Genomic DNA, 19,912 nt, shown 5'->3' with positions numbered 1-19,912 from the left:
TAGCAGGGAGTACTTGGCAACATGCAATATATTAAATAACGCTAAATTCTGTGAGAGTGTGGGAAAATTTATGGCAAAAGTTCGACAGCTGAGAGTGGAACAGGTCGAAGGGGAGGGGGCCGAGGAAATAAGGGGAAGAGTTATTTATTAGTGTTGCAATGAGTAGTATTAACACTGAGCGAATAAGGCAATTAGAGGATAATGTTCTTTTTGTATTTATTGTGTGTTTTTTCTATTAGTTTTTTATTGCATGTGTATATGCTTTTTTATGTCTTACATTTATATTTATTATTTGGGTTATTTATTGCAATTTTAATAAGGAATTGAATTGTTTATATATATATATATATATATATATATGTTTCACTGTTTTTTTTCTTATATTACATTTATTTTATTTTTATTATTTTTGTGAAATTTGGTATGAAGTTAGATTAGTTGTAATTGTGATAATTAATGGTAACAGTAGTAATAATAACAATTATTGTTATTTTATTATTTTATTTTTTTTATTTTAGTAGGTTATTTTACGACGCTTTATCAACAGCTTAGGTTATTTAGCGTCTGAATGAGGTGAAGGTGATAATGCTGGTGAAATGAGTCCGGGGTCCAGCACCGAAAGTTACCCAGCATTTGCTCATCTTGGGTTGAGGGAAAACCCCAGAAAAAACCTCAACCAGGTAACTTGCCCCGACCGGGAATCGAACCCGGGCCACCTGGTTTCGCGGCCAGATGCGCTGACCGTTACTCCACAGGTGTGGACTACTATTTTATTATTAGTAGTATTTTTTTTTTTTTTTAAGATTCAAACTGTGCATAGTTATAGCATGAACAGCCGTACAAGCTCGTGCGAAGGATCTTATCTACATGAGTTTGTATAAATGTGTATCAATAAATGCACTTCATTCTTTCATTCATTCATTCATATGGCTTTTAAGGTACCTGGAGGTTCATTGCCGCCCTCACATAAGCCTGCCATCAGTCCCTATCCTGAGCAAGATTAATCCAGTCTCTACCATCATATCCCACCTCCCTCAAATCCATTTCAATATTATCCTCCCATCTATGTCTCGGCCTCCCCAAGGCTCTTATTCCTTCCAACCTCCATGCATTTCTGGATTTGCCTATAAGCGCTACATGCCCTGCCCATCTCAAACGTCTGGATTTAATGTTTTAACAATATAACATAGATTTTAAATCCAAAATTGTGGGAGTACAAAAAAATCATGATCATTCATTATTGAACACTCTACATAATATACAAAACACCGTTCTGCTGTACCTTCACTATTCTGGAAACAGCAACCTATGTTCTTCACAATAGGTAAGAGATGGTAGTTCCTAATGTATGGTGAATAGTACAGGTATTTCCAAAGAAAATCTGCAATTGTGGTACCAATAAATGCCTTCACCTCTTTGTTAGACTACATTTTTTAATAGATGATTGATCATCGTGATGACAACTCTCAAGTAATAATGAGGGTTCACTTCATATATGTATGCTTCTTGTTTAAGATGCTGCTATGCACACTCAAAAGTTCAAGCAGATTTCTGTAGTAGTGAAAGAAATGGATTATACAATTTGCAACTGTAAGTATATTTGTCTAAATTTACCAGACTTGGAGAACTTATTGAACATTCCTCATACGAACATACACCGTAGTAGTGATCAAATTTGCAAAGTCTTTAAGTGCAGCATACAACAGCAATGAAGTCATACATTAATGCCATGAAATTATTATAAATATCAATTCCTGCATTTTCTTATATTTAAAATTACAATTTAATTACAATACTTACTGGACTAAGATGACCTGTCATTGCTGCACCTGCGAGACCTGCGCCCATTGCAGTACCCATGGTGCCCATACCACCATGACCATGGTGAGATTTCTACACAAAAATTGTTACATAAATATTATGCTTCCATTGTAACCAAGAAGTTATGCCTGTGAATATTACTACAGTATGTACTTCGAAAATTATATAATTACAATGGTGTTCTCCTAATATGTATATTAATTACTGCAGTCTTTGGAAGTCTGTTACCATTCCACTTTTCCATTTTATTTCTCACTCCATCTGTTAGAGGCCTCTACAGTTCTACTAGATGTTGTTTTGTACAAATATCCACAATCTCAATTTAGATGTGGCGTACAAAGTAAGGAAACTTGGTAAAGTGAGCAACAGTTGGTCAGTAATATTTCCTTAATGCAGTTCCTTTAAGTGTCATATGACACAGAGCATCTAGTTTACTTTCCTTCTAAAGGAAGTCTTAAAAATTCATAAACATTGGTTGAATCTGAAATCACAAACTTCGGATCCAATGACAAGCACAGTAACCAAATGATCACTCAGGACAACTAGTAGACCTAGTAAAGTACTTGCATTATGTTTCTACATTTAGTTGAATACAATTTTTATTAATAATTAATTAACTGAAGGTAGTACACAAGTTTCTTTACACAGCCAGCATGCAGATAGTTTCTTGGCACTGTGACACAGTATCATTCCTGTATTTGCTAATAAATAATGTATATCTACTTATTTTCGTAACATATCTGTCCACATTGCGTGTTATTAGGTTGTGGGAATTTACAATAACTATAGTTACGAGATTCTCTCATGCAAAGTTACTATTTTCATAAGTGATTAAAATTCAATAACAACAGTTTTTAGAATACTGGTATCTTATTCATTGCAGATTTCAGTTTCTGTGATGTTTATAGTTGAATTTCTAATAAGAAGGAGACTATATTTTATATGAAAGATAAAAATGGTAATTACTTCAAATTACATATTCCAATTGTCTTTCTGGGTTTATGCTGGCATTTCACTACATGGAATTTCAATGATGATTCAAGTTTAATAGGTACTGACATAACACTGAACACTGTTCTATCAGCTGTTTGTAAACAAGGTTTAAGTAGGCTAGTGTGTATTTCCAATTCAATACTTACGTACAAAGGTTGATTTTTGGATCTTACTGGTGATTAATAGTTCAGAATACCTTTTCTCTTCTAATTTACTAAAATTAACTCTTATTTTTACTAATTTACAACGTAATTACACATTATGTCACTTTTGTTCCCAACTGCTTGCGAATCCTCAATTTATAACCTCTTCTCCTTTTCTCATTTACAATTATTTTTGTTGTATCTACAGAAAGTGTACCTGTGGGCACACCCCTAGAAACAATGTATACTTAGAAAATTAATTTTAAAATTTTCTTTATGCTATATATATTGACAGAAAAAGCTGAACACATTCAGGAAATGTAGAAGAAATTGTAAGTCATGATAGTAGCGTTTCCCGAACTTATTTTGCCATGGAACACTTTTTTATTATACATGACACTCATGTATTTTGCACTGCAACAATCAATAAATTTTTATGAAAGCATAAAATAAATGTTACAATATTAATAAACCTAGAGAAGAATAAGAAAGTGTATATAGTATTTGTGGACCTAGAAAAGGCACTTGACAGAGTGGATTGGAAAGAAAGGAGGCTGTTCAGTAACCTTTATATGAAACAACGAGTCAAAGTCAGGATAGGAGAAGAAATGTCAGAAGGAAATTAAATAGGGAGAGGAGTACGACAAGGATGCCCTTTATCACATACCCTGTTCAACATCTACTTGGAGGATTTAGTGAAGAACTGTTTTCAGAATCCGGGAGGAGTGACAGTAGGAAGAAGAAGAATAAAGTGTATAAGATTTGCTGATGATATGGCATTGTTAGCAGAAGAGATGACACCACGGGATATGCTGCTGGAGCTAAATGACAGCTGTGAGCAGTATGGAATAAAGATAAATGTCAACAAGACAAAAACCATGGTCATAGGAAGTAAAATAAAGAAGATAAACTTGCAAATTCTAAATGACGCAGTAGAGCAAGTGAACAACTTCAAACTTCAAATACTTGGGGCGAAGCCTATTATAAGCAGTAACATGAGCTGCTGAGAAGTCAGGAGGATAGCAATGGCAAAGGAAGCTTTTAATAGAAAAAGGAGCATTTTCTGCTGACCTCTGGAGAAAGAACTAAGAAAGAGACTAGGGAAATACTTTGTGTGGAGTGTAGCATTGTCTGGGGCAGAAACATGGACATTACGACGAAGTGAAGAGAAGCGACTAGAAGCATTTGAAAAGTGGATATGAAGAAGAATGGAATGTGTGAAGTGGACAGACAGAATAAGAAATAATGCTGTGTTGGAAAGAGTGGGTGAAGAAAGAATGATGCTGAAATTGATCAGGAAGAGGAAAAGGAATTGGTTGGATCACTGGTTGAGAAAAAACTGCCTACTGAATGATGCACTGGAAGAAATGGTGAACGTTGTCAATCACACTAACATACGAAAACAAAAACAGACACAAGATTGCAACCTCGTTCAAGAAATTTAATTACAACATCGCATTCAGAACAAATAATACTCTACAAATACATCTCAACACACAAACAACACAAACAAACAAATACAACCACACAGGCGTATACAAACTCAAATGTAACACCTGCAACAACTTCTACATAGGACAGACAGGCAGATCATTTCAAACACGTTACAAAGAACACATCACAGCCATAACAAAATTACAAAACACTTCCATATATGCAGAACATCACAAATGCTAACCACACCTACAGAGACATCAACACAGACATGGAAATTCTACACATCCAACCAAAAAGCCAGAAACTAAACACGCTAGAACAATACGAAATATACAGACACACAAAAACACATCCAAATGAAATTCTCAACATACAACTCAATTTTAGAACACACACCCTTTGACTGCACATTACACTACACAAACACACCCCCACAGGAAACAAAACAAAAGGCACCAAGACCAGCAACAACCAGTTCTGAAGAGGGCCAATAACAGGCCGAAACATGTTAACCAGGTACGGTAAAATTTAACACGAGAAAGACATATAATATATATTCCGAAGTGATAAAGTGTTAAAAGTTGTGTAATCAAGATGTATAGAAAAAATACTGTTAACTTTCAATTAAACGTTTTGCAATGAAGGAGATACTGCGAAGTAATTTAATGTTATTCTTCTGATGTTAAAACAGGGTTATTCACAATGATCATACTAGGATTTGATTTCTGACATCATTGTGATGAAAAAAGTTCATAATATAAACATGTCATATTTTAAAAATTGAATTACACCTTCCTAAATGTTAAACATAAACGTGAAAATTATGAAGTTTCAATCATATTCAATTATATTTTCCTGCTCAAGGATAGGTCCTTCACTGCAAACATAGCATGTTTGCAGATTTTCTTTGAAAAGATAAATGTGATAGCTTTCTGTTGCTTTCCACACACCATACTCTCTTTTGCATCTTAAAAGATCCCATGGGGCCTCAGCATGAAGGTGAGGAGAGTGGATTTGACAAATTAGACTCTCCAGACTTCACAGAAATTCACAGCAAGGGTTGAATATCAGTTCTATTAGGGTTTTTATCTGATCAGAGACTGGGAAATCCCAATTACCCTAGCCTTCAGCCCCTTTGAAGGTTTAAGCATTTAAATTATCTACGAAAATAGTAGTGGGTGTATCATAAATTCATTAAAGAACATTCGTGGTATTACTCACGTCAAAAATCTTATTAAAGTAGGTTTTCAAAGACCCCACCTTCTGCAGCAATACACATAGTTGCCAAAGTGTGAAATGCACATGCTGCATTCTGTAACTTCCATTGTAGGCCACAAATATTTATGGCTGCTAGGTAGATATGTTGTACCAACTTTTCTTGCATGTTCATACTCACACTGTACATGATGTCTTTAAACCATCCCCACAAATAGTAGTTCAATGCAGTCAAATCAGGAGATCTAACTGGGCAAGAAAGAGACTGTCATGACCTATCAAACAAACCGGGAATATATAATTTAAAAATCGACTACTTTCTATTAAAAGTGAGGGGCAAGCCATCATGTTGGAAATACATTAGTTGTCGCATATGCAATGGTATTTCCTCCAATAATAGAGGCAATTTCTCTCGAAAAAATTGCAAGTACCTAACTTTGTCCCATAAGACGACCCTAGTAAATATATGGATCAATTAAATTATTATTCAACAAACCACACCACATATTTTGTGAAGATTTTCTTCCGACCTAACATGTGAATTGTGCACACTGAAAACTCCATTGTAGGTAAATTGAGCTTTGACACTGAACAAAATAAACCGATACAACTCAAGATCAAAAGTTAACAACGCAAAAAACTGCATTCATCTAGAATAGTTCTTTGGTTGAATATGTTGAACTCACTGTAAATGATAGGGGTACATTACCTTATCATTCAATGTTCTCCACACCTTACTTTGAGGAACACCCAATCACCTTGATACTTGTGGAGCAATTATATTATTAACTGATCGAATTTAAATACATCATTCTTCGATAGCAATAGAACAGGTGTGCATTCAGGGTAGGGCTAGGTATGCTGCACCTAACCTGGCTATTTTAACATTAACAATAAACTGTATTTAAAGATATTAGTAACTTCAAAAGCTAATAAATATCAATTTATTTTACACAATTTACCTTTTCTTTGAAATCTAGCCTAACTTCGTGCTGTCTCATTAGAGGCACACAACAAGTTCTGCTGTAAAGCCAGCAGTGTTCATGTAGCCAGACCCGCAACGAGCATTCTCTTGTTTTCTATCTTGTCTTGTTGGCTTCTGACACATGCGTGCTTGCTCTCTATATGCAACCATTTGGTTTGTTATATCGGTCTAGTAGGTGCTAAGTAGGTTCGCTTTTAGTGGTGATGTCTAATTTCAAGAGTATTGATATGCAAAAATAGAAATGAATAATATTTCATGGTTGATGCAAAAATGTAAATTGAAGCATAAGTGTCATATAATTACTTAAAATAAGTGCATAATAGAGAAAATCCTGAAATATCGTTTGATTGTCGATCTTTCAGTGAAAAAAGCAAAATTGTAACTGTGGGAAAATTTATGCTAGAGCCCCCAGACTTAAAATTCAAACATAAGAAAAGGGAGGTGGGATAATTTCGAAATTTTAATGTAAATCAATATGAAAAAATTATTCGTGGTAAATACCCTCATGAGCTAGCTACACATCTGAAACTTAAGTGGCTCCACAAGGAATTCACTGAACTGTAAAAGGTGACATCATTTGTTTTGTTCACACCCAGCACATCAGCATCAGTCGAAAGGTCATTTCCGTCCTTAAACTAATGAAATCACTTGAACTATCGACACAAAGGTATGGAAGATTGAACAACCTAGCCTTGATATGAATAAAGAAGATGCTACAAGAACTTAAAATTCCCCCAATATTTTACAGTGACATTATCAAAGCATTTACAAAGCAAGAACAAAGAATGCAGTTTTCTTCAAGTAAACAAGATATGATTTCTTTAAAATTTTGTGTTATTTCTTTATTAGTTTCGTGCTGACTGTCAAAATCTGCTAGAATGATTTAATGACTATAATACATAATATGCTTCTAAAACTGGATTATAAAATATTGACAGGTACTAGTGACATTAAGTTATCTCTAAAAGGAGACCCTACCCTAAGGCAGCAGCCACTGCACACCACTGCAATAGAAGATCCTTATATTATTACAGGACAAATTCTTAATCCCTTTGCATGGGATTCGTATCATACGGAGAATATTTTCGCGTTCTCCTTCATTCCTGGCAACCACACGCTCATATGCCACTGCAGCATCAGGGACCAGTATCCTTCAGTGACAAACATGCGAATGAAAACACCACGTGAACCTGGATATCCTTGATATCCATCTACAGCATTTGTAGCATTCCTGTCACAAAATACACACACCTAAACGATATCTGCATACTCATGTACAGTGTGAGAATGAACATGTGAGAAGAGTTGGTACAACATATCTACTTAGCAGCTATGGAGAGTCGTGGCCTACAATGGAAGTTAGGGAACACAGCGTGCGCAGGTCACAGTTGGGCAACTATGTGTATTGCTCCAGAAGGTGAAGTCTTTGAAAACTGGCTTTAATACAGATTTTTCAGGTGAGTAATAACTTGAATGTTCTTTAATGAATTTATAATACCGTACACCCAGTGCCATTTTTGTAGATAATTTAAATGCTTAAACCTTCGTAATTCCCACATTTATGTTTAACATTCAGGGGGGTGTACATTTCATTTAAAAAGTATGACATAGCCTACTCATATGTTTATATGAACTTTTTCTCATCACAATGACGTCAGAAATCAAATCCTAAGACACTACACAATCTTTGTCAATCGTATACATGAACTTTTTTCTTCACAATATCAGGAGTCAGATCCAAGCTCCTACAGCTGAGGCTGCACAGAAGTTTAGAGTAGGGACAAATTAAAGCTTGCGTCTGCCACCATGTTTTGGGAGAAGCAGATGATTGTACTACACAATGTTGAATGTTTAATATATATGTTTGGTGTATCTTATAAATCAATCTGAATTGATAAATGAAAAAATTCTATTAATATTTAAAGCGACCACGTTATGGACATAATCAAGCTTAGTTACCATTAGTTTCATATGAAACGAAAGAAGACTGCAACAATTTGATACCGTAACCAAAGACGTTGTACAGTTATTTGACACATACAGTAAAGAGCAAAGAGAAATACAAATGCATATTGTAGTAATACTAGTTCATATGAAAAGAAAATTATTAGTATTAACTATTATCCTTATTATTAATAAAACACTGCCAACTGTGTAAGGCATTACATTAGGCTTATATTGTCAACACATGTTTGCCTTGATGTGGACGATGAGCTATATAAAGTGTTTATATTTAAAGCCTTGCTTATATAGTTACAGTATTTAGATTTACTTCTGTTATTTTATATTATACGTTAAAAAATACGTAAATAAGTTTAGTTATATTACAGAGAAGGTGGATGTCCACAAAGAAAACGTCTATATACTCAATGGTATTTTCTAAACTCTGAATGCTTTATTGAAACAATTATTTGTGCGCCCTAAACATGGCATCGCGAGAACCTGCACAAGAGGTTTCAAATTTGTACACGACACCAGCGCCAATTGTGTATCTAGATATATAACTACAATGTCTTTGGTCAGATCGTAGAGTGCTGCACGATCTTTGCAAATCATCCTGTATATCTGTCATGCTTACATTGCTTATCTATTTTACTTGCAGTAATCAATATATTTAGGGAAAACATTTAGACATCATAAGCAGTAAATATTAGCTTCCAGACAACATGCAAAATGTGTTAAGAATAGATAACATAAATATTCTTTCAATATAAAAATTATATTTACAGTAGTGTTCTACAGAAGATCTACAGCAACACAAAACCAATTGAAAAAGCTTGAAATACATACAAATATGAAGCACTTTTGCAGAATGTTCTGTTCCTGCCAGACTCTGCCTGGCTGGTGAGCCACAAAAATGAAAGACCTCATAGTAAATTTTGTTAATCCTTGAGTACTAGTTCAAATTCTGTGACTAAGGGTATATTGATAATGCAAACCTAAACATAAACACAGTAATTCTATGTAAAGAATAATATTAGAAAGAAAATTTGAGAATTCAGAGTGAGTGGAACTGTCAACTGACACAATCGATTGTGGTGTGCTGTGGTCAAGGCAAAAAGTTTTATTTACATTTTGTGCTACAGGGTTTGGAAGCCAATTCTGAAACTGCAACCAGGTTTTGCAGTACTGCTTAATTCCTTGTAGGGATCTTCAAGGATGGAGAACATGCCAGGAAAAATGATGACAAACAGGTTTATCTTGTGCTCTGATTCTATTCAGTATCTTCCATGATTATAGCATTCCAGTTCTGTGGTGGACTCAATTATTCACTTTGACTTAAACTTAAAAGATCGGAATTAAGATGCTTCTAATTTATTTTATGTCATTATGGTTGTGTATATGTACTGTGAATGGCCACATATCATGGAATTAACATTATTCTTACAAATAAGTTTGCATTGTGAAAAATACCTTAGTCTTTTCAGTTTTGTTTGCTTGTATTTGTTTACATTTATATTTTAGCTTTGTTTTGTTTTTATTTTCGTTTATCAAGTCATATTTTCATTTTCTTGCTCAACGATTTCAATTTGCTCATAGAATTTCAACTCTCACTACAGAATCAACCAACATACTGCAAGTGAGGAAAAAAAATACATTAGAGAAAGTCCATATTTCCTCGTTTCTTTAATTTATTTACACTAATCGCATACTTTGTTCACTCTCTTATATCAACTGAGATATCAAAGCTTGCAATCAGAAGGCACAACAAAATTTGATATTCATCTTGATGCAAAGACGCACGAAGACTGCAAATAATCACATGCATTCTACACAAATTCGAACTAATTAATACTCACACCTCCCAATGCCCCCATGACCCCAGCTGTGCCAAGTGCCCCTGCAATGGCTGCCCCTGCTTTGTCTAACAACCCCCCAACACCCTTATTTGAAGATGTGGTTGGAATGTAGCCAGATGGTGGCGGCTGAAAATAAATTGACAAGAAGGAACTTTCACACTTCAATAAGCAAAACATCAACAAGTGCTAAAGCAGACATATATAATAGCGATATGACACTGAAATAGCATATAGAATTCATGCACACAAAGCATAAATGGACCTTATAGCCACTGCTGTCATGGTAATTTTTTTCTTGACCATACACCCCACTCCATATTTTTCGCCATTGAAATATATTTACTCTTCTCTCTCTGTCCCTCCAACCATAATTTCATGAATGTTTTTATGTTAAAGAAGATTCTATGAAACTCTCACAGTAGAGGCACACATGCATCCTGGGAGATATATGTGCAACACTATGGGTCGATTTCTAAAACGAAGTCTAGACCACGGCCATGGCTTTAAACCGCGTTTGGGTTTATAAAACGAGGTCTCATTCAATTTTTTGAGCCATGGCTCGAAACCATGGTCTGGATCAGAGACCACGGCTGGGGAAGGTTTAAAACCACGGCTTCATGTATACAAGATGGATGCAGTAGATCAGCTGGATGATTATCGAAGGCAGATTTGTGTCCTACAAGCATTAAATCCCCGGATTAGAGTATTGAGGGACAGGAATAATCCTTTCGAAGTATACAACGAAGATAATTTCAGGCGAAGATTTCGGTTTTCAAAGGAAACAAAGCAACATTTAGCAAGAATGCTAAATGACAACCTACAGAGAAATGCAAGAGGTGGCGGGTTGCCAGTTTTATTGCAGCTTCTTGTTGCTTTGAGGTAAGTTAGATATAATATTTTATACCTATTAATTATACCTTTATGCCCATAAAACAATACAACTTATTTCTTACTCATTACAGTAGTTTAGGAAATTTTATTTAATACTTTAAGGCCTTCAAGAATATCAAGAAAACATGATTTTGTTTCATTTCAGGTTTTATGCTACTGGGGCTTTCCATGTAGTCACTGCAGACTTCTTTGGTATACATGAAAGTACAGCGTGCAAAATTGTAAAAAGTGTTTCAAGAGCTATAGCAACATTAAAGCCACGATTCATTTGTTTCCCAACAAGAGCTCAACTCCCCCAAGTTCAACATCGCTTCTCTCAACTATCAGGGTAAAGACAATTATCAAATTGTTTAGAATAGCTATAAATTACTAATAATAAAACGGTTAATTCTAATATCATAGCTTATCTTACAGTATATTATTCTATTAAGCTGGAGTACTTATTTATAACGTTACTTTCTATCAATTTACTTTTCAATTTTATTTTTAGAGATAATTTTCCTGGAATTATTGGTGCCATTGATTGCACCCATATCAGAATTTTGGCGCCAAGTAGACAAGAGGCTCTCATATTTTTTAACAGAAAGCATTTTTATTCTATTAATTGTCAGGTTTGTGAAAACATTCCTACTGGATTAATTTAAATACAAATTAGATAAATTAATAAATTGTAATACATTTTTAATTAATTTAAAAATAAATGTAATGTTTCAGGTTATTTGTGACGCTGACATGTGGATCACAAATATAGTTGCAAGATGGCCTGGTTCGACTCACGACAGTCATATTTTTAGGAATTCAACCATCAAGACGATTCTAGATCAGGGTAGATATAATGGCCATCTTCTTGGAGACAGTGGTTATGCATGTACCAGGTACTTGTTAACACCTGTACTTCGTGAACGCACTGCTGCTGAAGGTAGATATAATGCTGCCCATCGACGAGCTAGAAATGTGGTGGAGAGAGTATTTGGAATATGGAAACGAAGATTTCCTTGTCTGCAGTACACTCTGAGAACGAAAGTCCCTACTAGCCAGCTCATCATTATTGCTACAAGTATACTGCATAATTATGCCATTCGCAGAAGAGAACCAGACTTTAACAATAAGCCACTCCTGGATGAAATTGATGTTGTCCCTGTACTAGATGAGAGAGAGAATATGGCTGGAATCAACTGGAGAAACCACATTATCAACACACATTTCGAATAAATTCCTCAATTTCACATCTACTTTTCAAAAAATTACTAACACCATTGTACAAATAACTCACATTTATACTAATTTATAGTTTGAGATTACATATCGAATTTTAATGAGTCAAATTTCATAGTAATAATGTACAACATTAATTCTTAATATAAATACACTGAAATATATACATTTAAGAAGAGCAACTGACAAAACATTATACAGGAAAAACAACGTAACAAAATTAATTTTTAGGAGAATTATTTTATAACAAGCAAAATGGATCAGAACTTTTTTTAGTTTTAACATTTCATAACTGTTATACACTGAGAGGCAAAAAAGCATTTTTGTCAGAAATTTCATTGTTGACTTAAGATATGAGAAATTAGTTGTTGATTTGTGATATATGAAAGGAAATTCATGTATCATGAACTGATCCTAAGGATAATGTACTGTTTTCAAGTGGCCCGGTTTTTTTGCCTCTCATTGCCATGTGCATCAATATTGTTCAAGTTTTAACAACCAATAATTGCCAACTTTATGGCTCTTAAATCACAAGTACGGTGCACTAACGATAAAGATGGTTAAAAGTTTGCTTAAGAGCTGTAAACTTTAATTGGTTAGTAACAACAATTAATTACTTTGAATTGAATGAATACAAGCTGGTAGACACAATCGGCAATGATAATTTTGAAGATTAAATGCTGTAGTTGGATTAATTGAATTGACATGAAGGCCAACGTGATTAAATAAAAGTAAGATATCCAAAGAAAAACAACACCAAAAAATGTAGAATTTAGGATTTTTTATTTGCACTGAAATCCGCCCTTAAAGGTAAAAAATGATTTTATAATTTTCCAATCGCCTTCACATGTACAATTGTCAGCTGCTAATATTTATATGCCTTCCACTATGTCACTGAACATGTGCATAAATAAAATATTATTTTACTCTGAATTAAACTTATATTTTATTAAAACACGCATTTTCACTTTTATTTCAAAATCTTCGATTAAATGAATGTGAAGTACTTTTCCTTTAAGCATGACAAAATTTGAATTGGAACACCCTACTTCATAGAGAGAGACAACCACTATTGCTATAAAAAACCTGCTTCGAGCACAAGTTTGCCTTCCTTCCATCCCCTCCTGTCCATATAAGAAAACTCAGCTGATTGGTGAACATAACTCAGCTGCTCCACAAAGTGACGTTTCAATGTACAGTATACAAAACTGTATTTTTACTTGAAACTATAATGTAACAGTTTTATGAAATCAATTATATTTATTTAACGTTATAAATAATTATATTATTATTAGAAGTGCTTGAAAAATTACTTCAATGATATTTGTACAAGAGATATGTAGCATACAAAATATTCTAGGGAAGTTGAAAACAAGAATCATTATAAATAATAATAATAATAATAATAATAATAATAATGATTTATTTTAGCTGGCAGAGTTAAGGCCGTAAGGCCTTCTCTTCCACTCAACCAGCAAAAAGTGTATATACATATGCATGAACTTACAAAGAATCCAACAATTTGATTTAGATGAGAGTTACATGTATACAAAAGTTATTTACAAATTAAACAACAAAATACTATGAACTATTAAACACTGCATACAGTACCATTCCACATTGTTTTAGTGAGTAATTAAACTTAATATTAATTTTCTTTGTATTTACATAACATCTCTACCAAACAATCGGCAAATGGAATGGCTAAGATAGTTCAGTTTTATATTCAGCGGGAGAAATCGGTAGGCTGAGAGGTTAAATTCGATTGCTAGCTAATGCCAGTGACAGTAATCGTTAAGTTCGGTACATCCTACAAGCAGATTTAATACCCGTAAACTTTAGTAGTCTTTATGAAACAGCCGAAATTAATCAAGGTCGGTGCACTTGGCCATGAGAGTAGTATGAATGTAATGCAAATAAATCCAAGTTTTTGCCTCTCAGTGTAGTAGCTATAAATTTAACGTAAATAAAACTAAGTCGTGATGTTTCTTAATTCACAGTCTTTTTGCAGCAATAATAATTTTAATTTAGCTTTCTCTTTTTTAATTCTTAAAATGTCCATCTTTTCCCGATGTTCATCCTCCGCCATCTCCAAAATTCTTTGGCGAAATTCGTTTTCATTGCTGCATTTTTTCCTTTTATTCCTGAAAGAAGAGAAAATACTCAATGTAAATAAATTATTATTATAGGCTGTTGTAACTGTAGTAAATTGTTTTTTTCTTTTTCTAATACTTGCATGCGATTTAATTAATAAAAATCATAACAACATCTTACATATATCTTACAGTACGCACATATTCTATTGTATAATATGTGGCTACAAATACTTTTGTTAACAAGCTTCAAACACGAATACTTTATTAATGTTAAAATGCTGTGTTATGTTTACACTTACTTCACAGGTATATCTGACTCTGTTTCCAATGGACTAGTTACTGCAATTGGCTCCTCTGTCTCTTCTATTGCTGGTCCGGGTCCCTCCTACAGTTTAAAATAATTACATTATTTCAGTGGTGCTAACAAAATTATCGTTCATTATTATTAAAATGCATTAAGTGCATACAAAATTGTAATGTAGACGTACCTGAAATGGAATAAAGTCATCACCCATTGTGTCTGCTAGAGGATCAAATTGTCCTTGAAACATTTCTGCCAGAATGTCTTGTGATTTTTCTGGTAGATGTTTAGCACGACCTCCCTCAGTTCTTTGGGCATCTTTTCTGGCTTCGTCCATGTCGGCTTTCGTTTTCATTTTTAATCTCTTCCACAAACCTGTACACGTAAAATTTATGCAGTGTAGATGTTATAACTATAATTATGTTATTTTTGTATAGATAAAATACAATATAATATTCAAATAAATACTATTACAAACGACATGAATTTACTTAAATACTTTATTTACATCATGAATAAATAGAATTAAATTCATTTTATATACACAATATGTGTGCGTGTGTATGAACAATTCTCGTATAAAATAATTCAAATTCAATTGCATACCACAGATAGTACTGCCTGAATATTTCAGCTACAATGTAGTGCTATTGGGTATACTGACCTTGTAATTGTATTATTTCTCTCCCTGGCTTTCCTGGGGTCGATGAATTAAATTCTTTTTGTATCGACAACCAAGCTTCCTTTTTCTTCGTTATTATTTCATTATTGTATCCTTTATCTACTAAAATAGGATATTTTCGGCATATTTCTGCCAATACCAGCTTATCTTCCTCTCGAAACTTCGACATGATTGGATATCTGAAAATAGAACCATAATTCATTTAGTTTTAATTGATTTTTGTTGTCACATTAATCCATTTAAATTTAGATTATTAATTAAACGCACGTTTTTTCTGTAAATTAGAAAATATAACAATAACTTACCTCGGAACAAAAGAATTACTGCAATCTTCCAATACAAATATTAATTCCGTTGCTCATTTTTTTCTAATGTCGACTGTCAATCATGAATAAAGATCGATTCTTTGCTGAGTTGCCATATACAAAAATCATGAACCGCGGTTTGTTCTCGAGCCGCGTCTCGACATCGTTTTAGAAATCCACAAGGATTCAGACCTCGATCGCGGTTTAAAAGCCGTGGTCTAGACCTCATTTTAGAAATCGACCCTATAGGTTTTTTCCAACCATCTTTTGGGTAATTCTCCAGAACAACTACAGAAAGCACAATTTTCCATTGTTTCACTGGCTTCAATGAGATGTATATAGTGATAAACATGTAATTTTAGTTTGCACCCCAAATACTTTCATGATAAAAATAGGTTAACACTTACCCGTACGGTATATTCTGATGTACTGTTGTAAGTCTTCCTCCACCACCAGTTACAAATATGACACTTGAGAGGTCCAGAACGCAATACTAGGGAAACAGATAATTTTCCTAGTAATTCGTCCTGGACCTCTCGCATGCTACGTTGGTAATCAGTAACAAGTAGAGGGAGTGTTACAACAGTGCATTAGAATAAACAGGTATCAAACTGTCTTTATGTTAAAAGTATTTGTGACTGCAAACTAAAAACATGTGTTTATCAGTATATACAACATACAGAAGCCAGTGAAGCAAAAGAAAAGTGTACCTTCCTTGGTGAGCTTTTCTGGAAATACACCATTCTTTTATATACAGTTCTGCATTTCAGCACTACAGTGGTGGACCGTTTATGTTTATGAAGGTCAAATAAGATATTATATTAGGAACAGCAAAAGATTATCTAAGATCAGTACAGATCTCCATGTACAAAACTTAGGCACCCATACATTGTACAGCTCCATATGGGAGAAATTTTCTCTTTCCCATACGATCCACTAAAAAATTCTAGGTTCCCATACCCCATACATAATATGGTCTATATGGCCCCCATGACAGCACTGCTTGTAACTTACAACATGAAAATAACTTATTATGACAGTATTGTCAGCATATTGCCTGTATCAGTGATTCAGAAGTGAAATTTTAAATTTATAAACTTCTACTTTGTTGAAAGAGTTAGTAATGGAATAAGGACTACAAAGATTGAGGAAAAATTATAAATTGAACAAGTTAAACAAAGATTTAATGACAGATACAAAAAGAAGGCTGAAATGAACAGGCCATGTGGTAACAATAGATAAAGTGAGAGTAGTAGAGAATATAGTTTATAGCAAATGGGAAGAGAAATGATGAGTGGGAAGATGTCAACAGAATGGGATTTTAAGCAAAGAAACTCCAAACAGAGAGGTACAAATCTAAGGAATGTGATGGGTTGTGTGACAAATGTATGATTCTAAGCACTGTAGATTCATGGAACATTAGTAGACCTAATGGTTAATCATAATGACTAGCATTTAATTTCATACGAACTACAGGATATTATATATAAAAACATTGTATTAACTAAGGTAAAATTATAAAGTTAATAATTTTCATATTTTGTGTATTTAACACACTTTGTTCGAATAAGTAAGTAAGTAAGTACGTAAGTAAGTAAGTAAATAAATAAACAAACACATAAATAAATAAAATTAAATAAATAAAAATGAATCGATGAAAATAAATTCCTGCTTCGTATGCAAGGACTAAAAAAAAAAAAAAAAAAAAAAAAAAAATCTGCGAGCAAAAATTGTGTTCTACAAACTTAAGGGGAGATGTACATAGGTCCAAATTGACCAAAAGTCACATTTTCTAAAAACTAGTCTAAAAATTATTACATAGTGTTGGGCAGTGAGGGAAGAGGGAAAAAAGCAGAGGCAGTATGCTACCCCAAGATTTTCCTCTGGCATACCTCGATTTAAAAAAAAAAAAGGCATACCCCCTCCTTACAACATAGACATAGATGATGTATACAATAAATTGTTTCGTGCAGTCAGTAACGCGAATCTTTGAAGCTTACGCAACACATTACATTTCTTAATAAAATAATTTCAAGTTACTTCAGTTATTTACTAGATCATTTTACAATATCCTCTGAGACTTATCATTTAAAATAATGTTAAAGCTTCAAAGTGCCCTACTTAATTATTAATAAAAAGTGCAACAAAAAAATTTCACAGTCACTAAATTGGCGACAATGGGCACCACAAGCTACAGACCACAGTCTTCTATACTTGAAATACTACCGCTGTAATCATTCCATGGGTTGAGCTTATCAAATAAACGTGTCTAAATACACATTGAATTCTGTTCCAGAAGGCTGTGGTTTAGATTTACGAAGCAAACAGATAGTACTCTTTGCTGTGAAGAAATGTATAAACAAATTTTTACGATCACATTTTTTCAGTGACAGTACATCATTTTTTCACTAACAGTATGTTTTCTGGCCATAGAAACCAGTGGCAGTATTCCATACTGTCACATACAGTCTCACTTCCCTCACTGGTGTTGGGAATCTCTCCACAAAATTTTACGTCCCAAATGTTAGTCTAAATGGGTTTTAAAATTTAAAGAGCAATGGCTTGTTAAGTTCCATGCCCTTCTCTCTGTACTAGTAGTTAGGCATACTTAGCTTTTTTTATTTTTTAAAAATGATTTTTCTTCAGGATTTAGAATAATTGATTTATCAATTTTTCGTGTGCTATAAACAGTGTCTATTGTTCTTGTGGGTCACAAAAGTAAAAAAATAATCATGTGGCATGCATATTCAAATTATTGCGATAAGTACATATGATATTTCCGTGCAGGAATTCTGCGTTATCATATGATGAAGGATCGGTGGAGCAGAGAAAAATTCTCTCCGGCACCGGGATTCAAACCCGGGTTTTCAGCTCTACATACTGATGCTCTATCTACTAAGCCTCACCGGATTCCAATTCCGATGCCGGATTGAATCATCTCAGTTTAAGCTGCACCTCTTAGTTTCCCTTTAGTGGCCAACCCTCATGCACTGTGTCACAGATGTGTGACAGTGGCACAATGTCCAACCCACTAATGTGCAGAGGTGCACTCATTACGAGTGACTAAGAGGGCGAGATCTGACGGAATGAGTGCAGTAAAATTCTAAGTGGAATTCAGGCTCAGTGAAGATGCTACTTGGGCGAGTTATCTCGAGGTCAATTCCATAAACTATTTTTTTATATATCCCAATTAAAACCTTAATGGGGGGGGGCAGTTTTTGCTGTCACAATTTAATCAATTCTCACTGCTCTGTGAAGCAGTACTTAGCCATTATTCAATGTAAGTTTATATAAGAATAATAGAATATTCAAATATAGCCGCCATTTTGTTCTTCAGTTAATATTAGCTTCTTTTTCGACTATGCCCAACATTTTCATATTCGAAATTTTCATTAACCTTCTTTGTAGAGTCCTTCATAGTACTGACATTCTGTTTCATGGATGATGATATATTGGAATTTTCCATACGTCCAGCCTCTTCAAATACACTTCCAAAATGAAAGCAGATTATAAGTAAATCTCAAACTATTTAGAGTTTTAAATCTTCTCAGGGCATTGGTAAATTCTTTACTGCATTCATAATAATACTGAATTAGACTAATTAGCGTATGTAAAGATAAAATGATATTTCGTCCACAGCTGTGGAGTAATGGTTAGCATGCCTCACCATGAAACTAATGGGCCTGGGTTCAAATCCTGGTTGGGACAAGTTACTTGGTTGAGGTTTTTTCCGTGGTTTTCCCTCAGTCCATTAAGTGCAAATGCTGGGTAACTTTCGGTGCTGGACCTTGGACTCAATTTCCTGGCATTACCACCTTTATCTCATTCAGACACTGGATAACCAAAGCCATTGATTAAGCGCTGTAAAGTAACTAATTAAAAAATACCATATTTCGAGGAAAAAAAAAAAAAAAGAATTTGAAAAAGGTGGGGGGGGGGGGGGGGAGGAACGAAAAGCACAACAATCCACACAAGAATAGACTGCATATGTAAGTAAGGAAAATACGAGGTCAGCCTCACTCCACTTC

At 34.1% G+C, this 19,912-nt stretch overlaps 1 protein-coding gene across 7 annotated transcripts in view; it reads right to left on the bottom strand.

Annotated features, from left to right (window-relative positions):
• LOC138700161 (galectin-4-like) overlaps positions 1 to 19,912 on the bottom strand; it is an 85,954-nt gene that overhangs the window by 8,609 nt on the left and 57,433 nt on the right. For 6 of the 7 annotated variants that reach the window (XM_069826570.1, XM_069826574.1, XM_069826571.1 and 3 more), the window contains 2 exons: positions 10,395 to 10,520; positions 1,801 to 1,893 (listed from right to left, as the gene is read on the bottom strand). In XM_069826570.1, coding sequence (XP_069682671.1) covers positions 1,801 to 1,893; positions 10,395 to 10,520 — 219 coding nt within the window. The remainder of the gene's footprint in view (positions 1 to 1,800; positions 1,894 to 10,394; positions 10,521 to 19,912) is intronic. The other variant, XM_069826569.1, reaches the window with a different exon arrangement.

Source organism: Periplaneta americana, chromosome 5, assembly GCF_040183065.1.
Source record: "Periplaneta americana isolate PAMFEO1 chromosome 5, P.americana_PAMFEO1_priV1, whole genome shotgun sequence".
NCBI classification, from domain to species: Eukaryota; Metazoa; Arthropoda; class Insecta; order Blattodea; family Blattidae; genus Periplaneta; species Periplaneta americana.
This window is presented reverse-complemented; position numbering and strand designations above follow the sequence as displayed.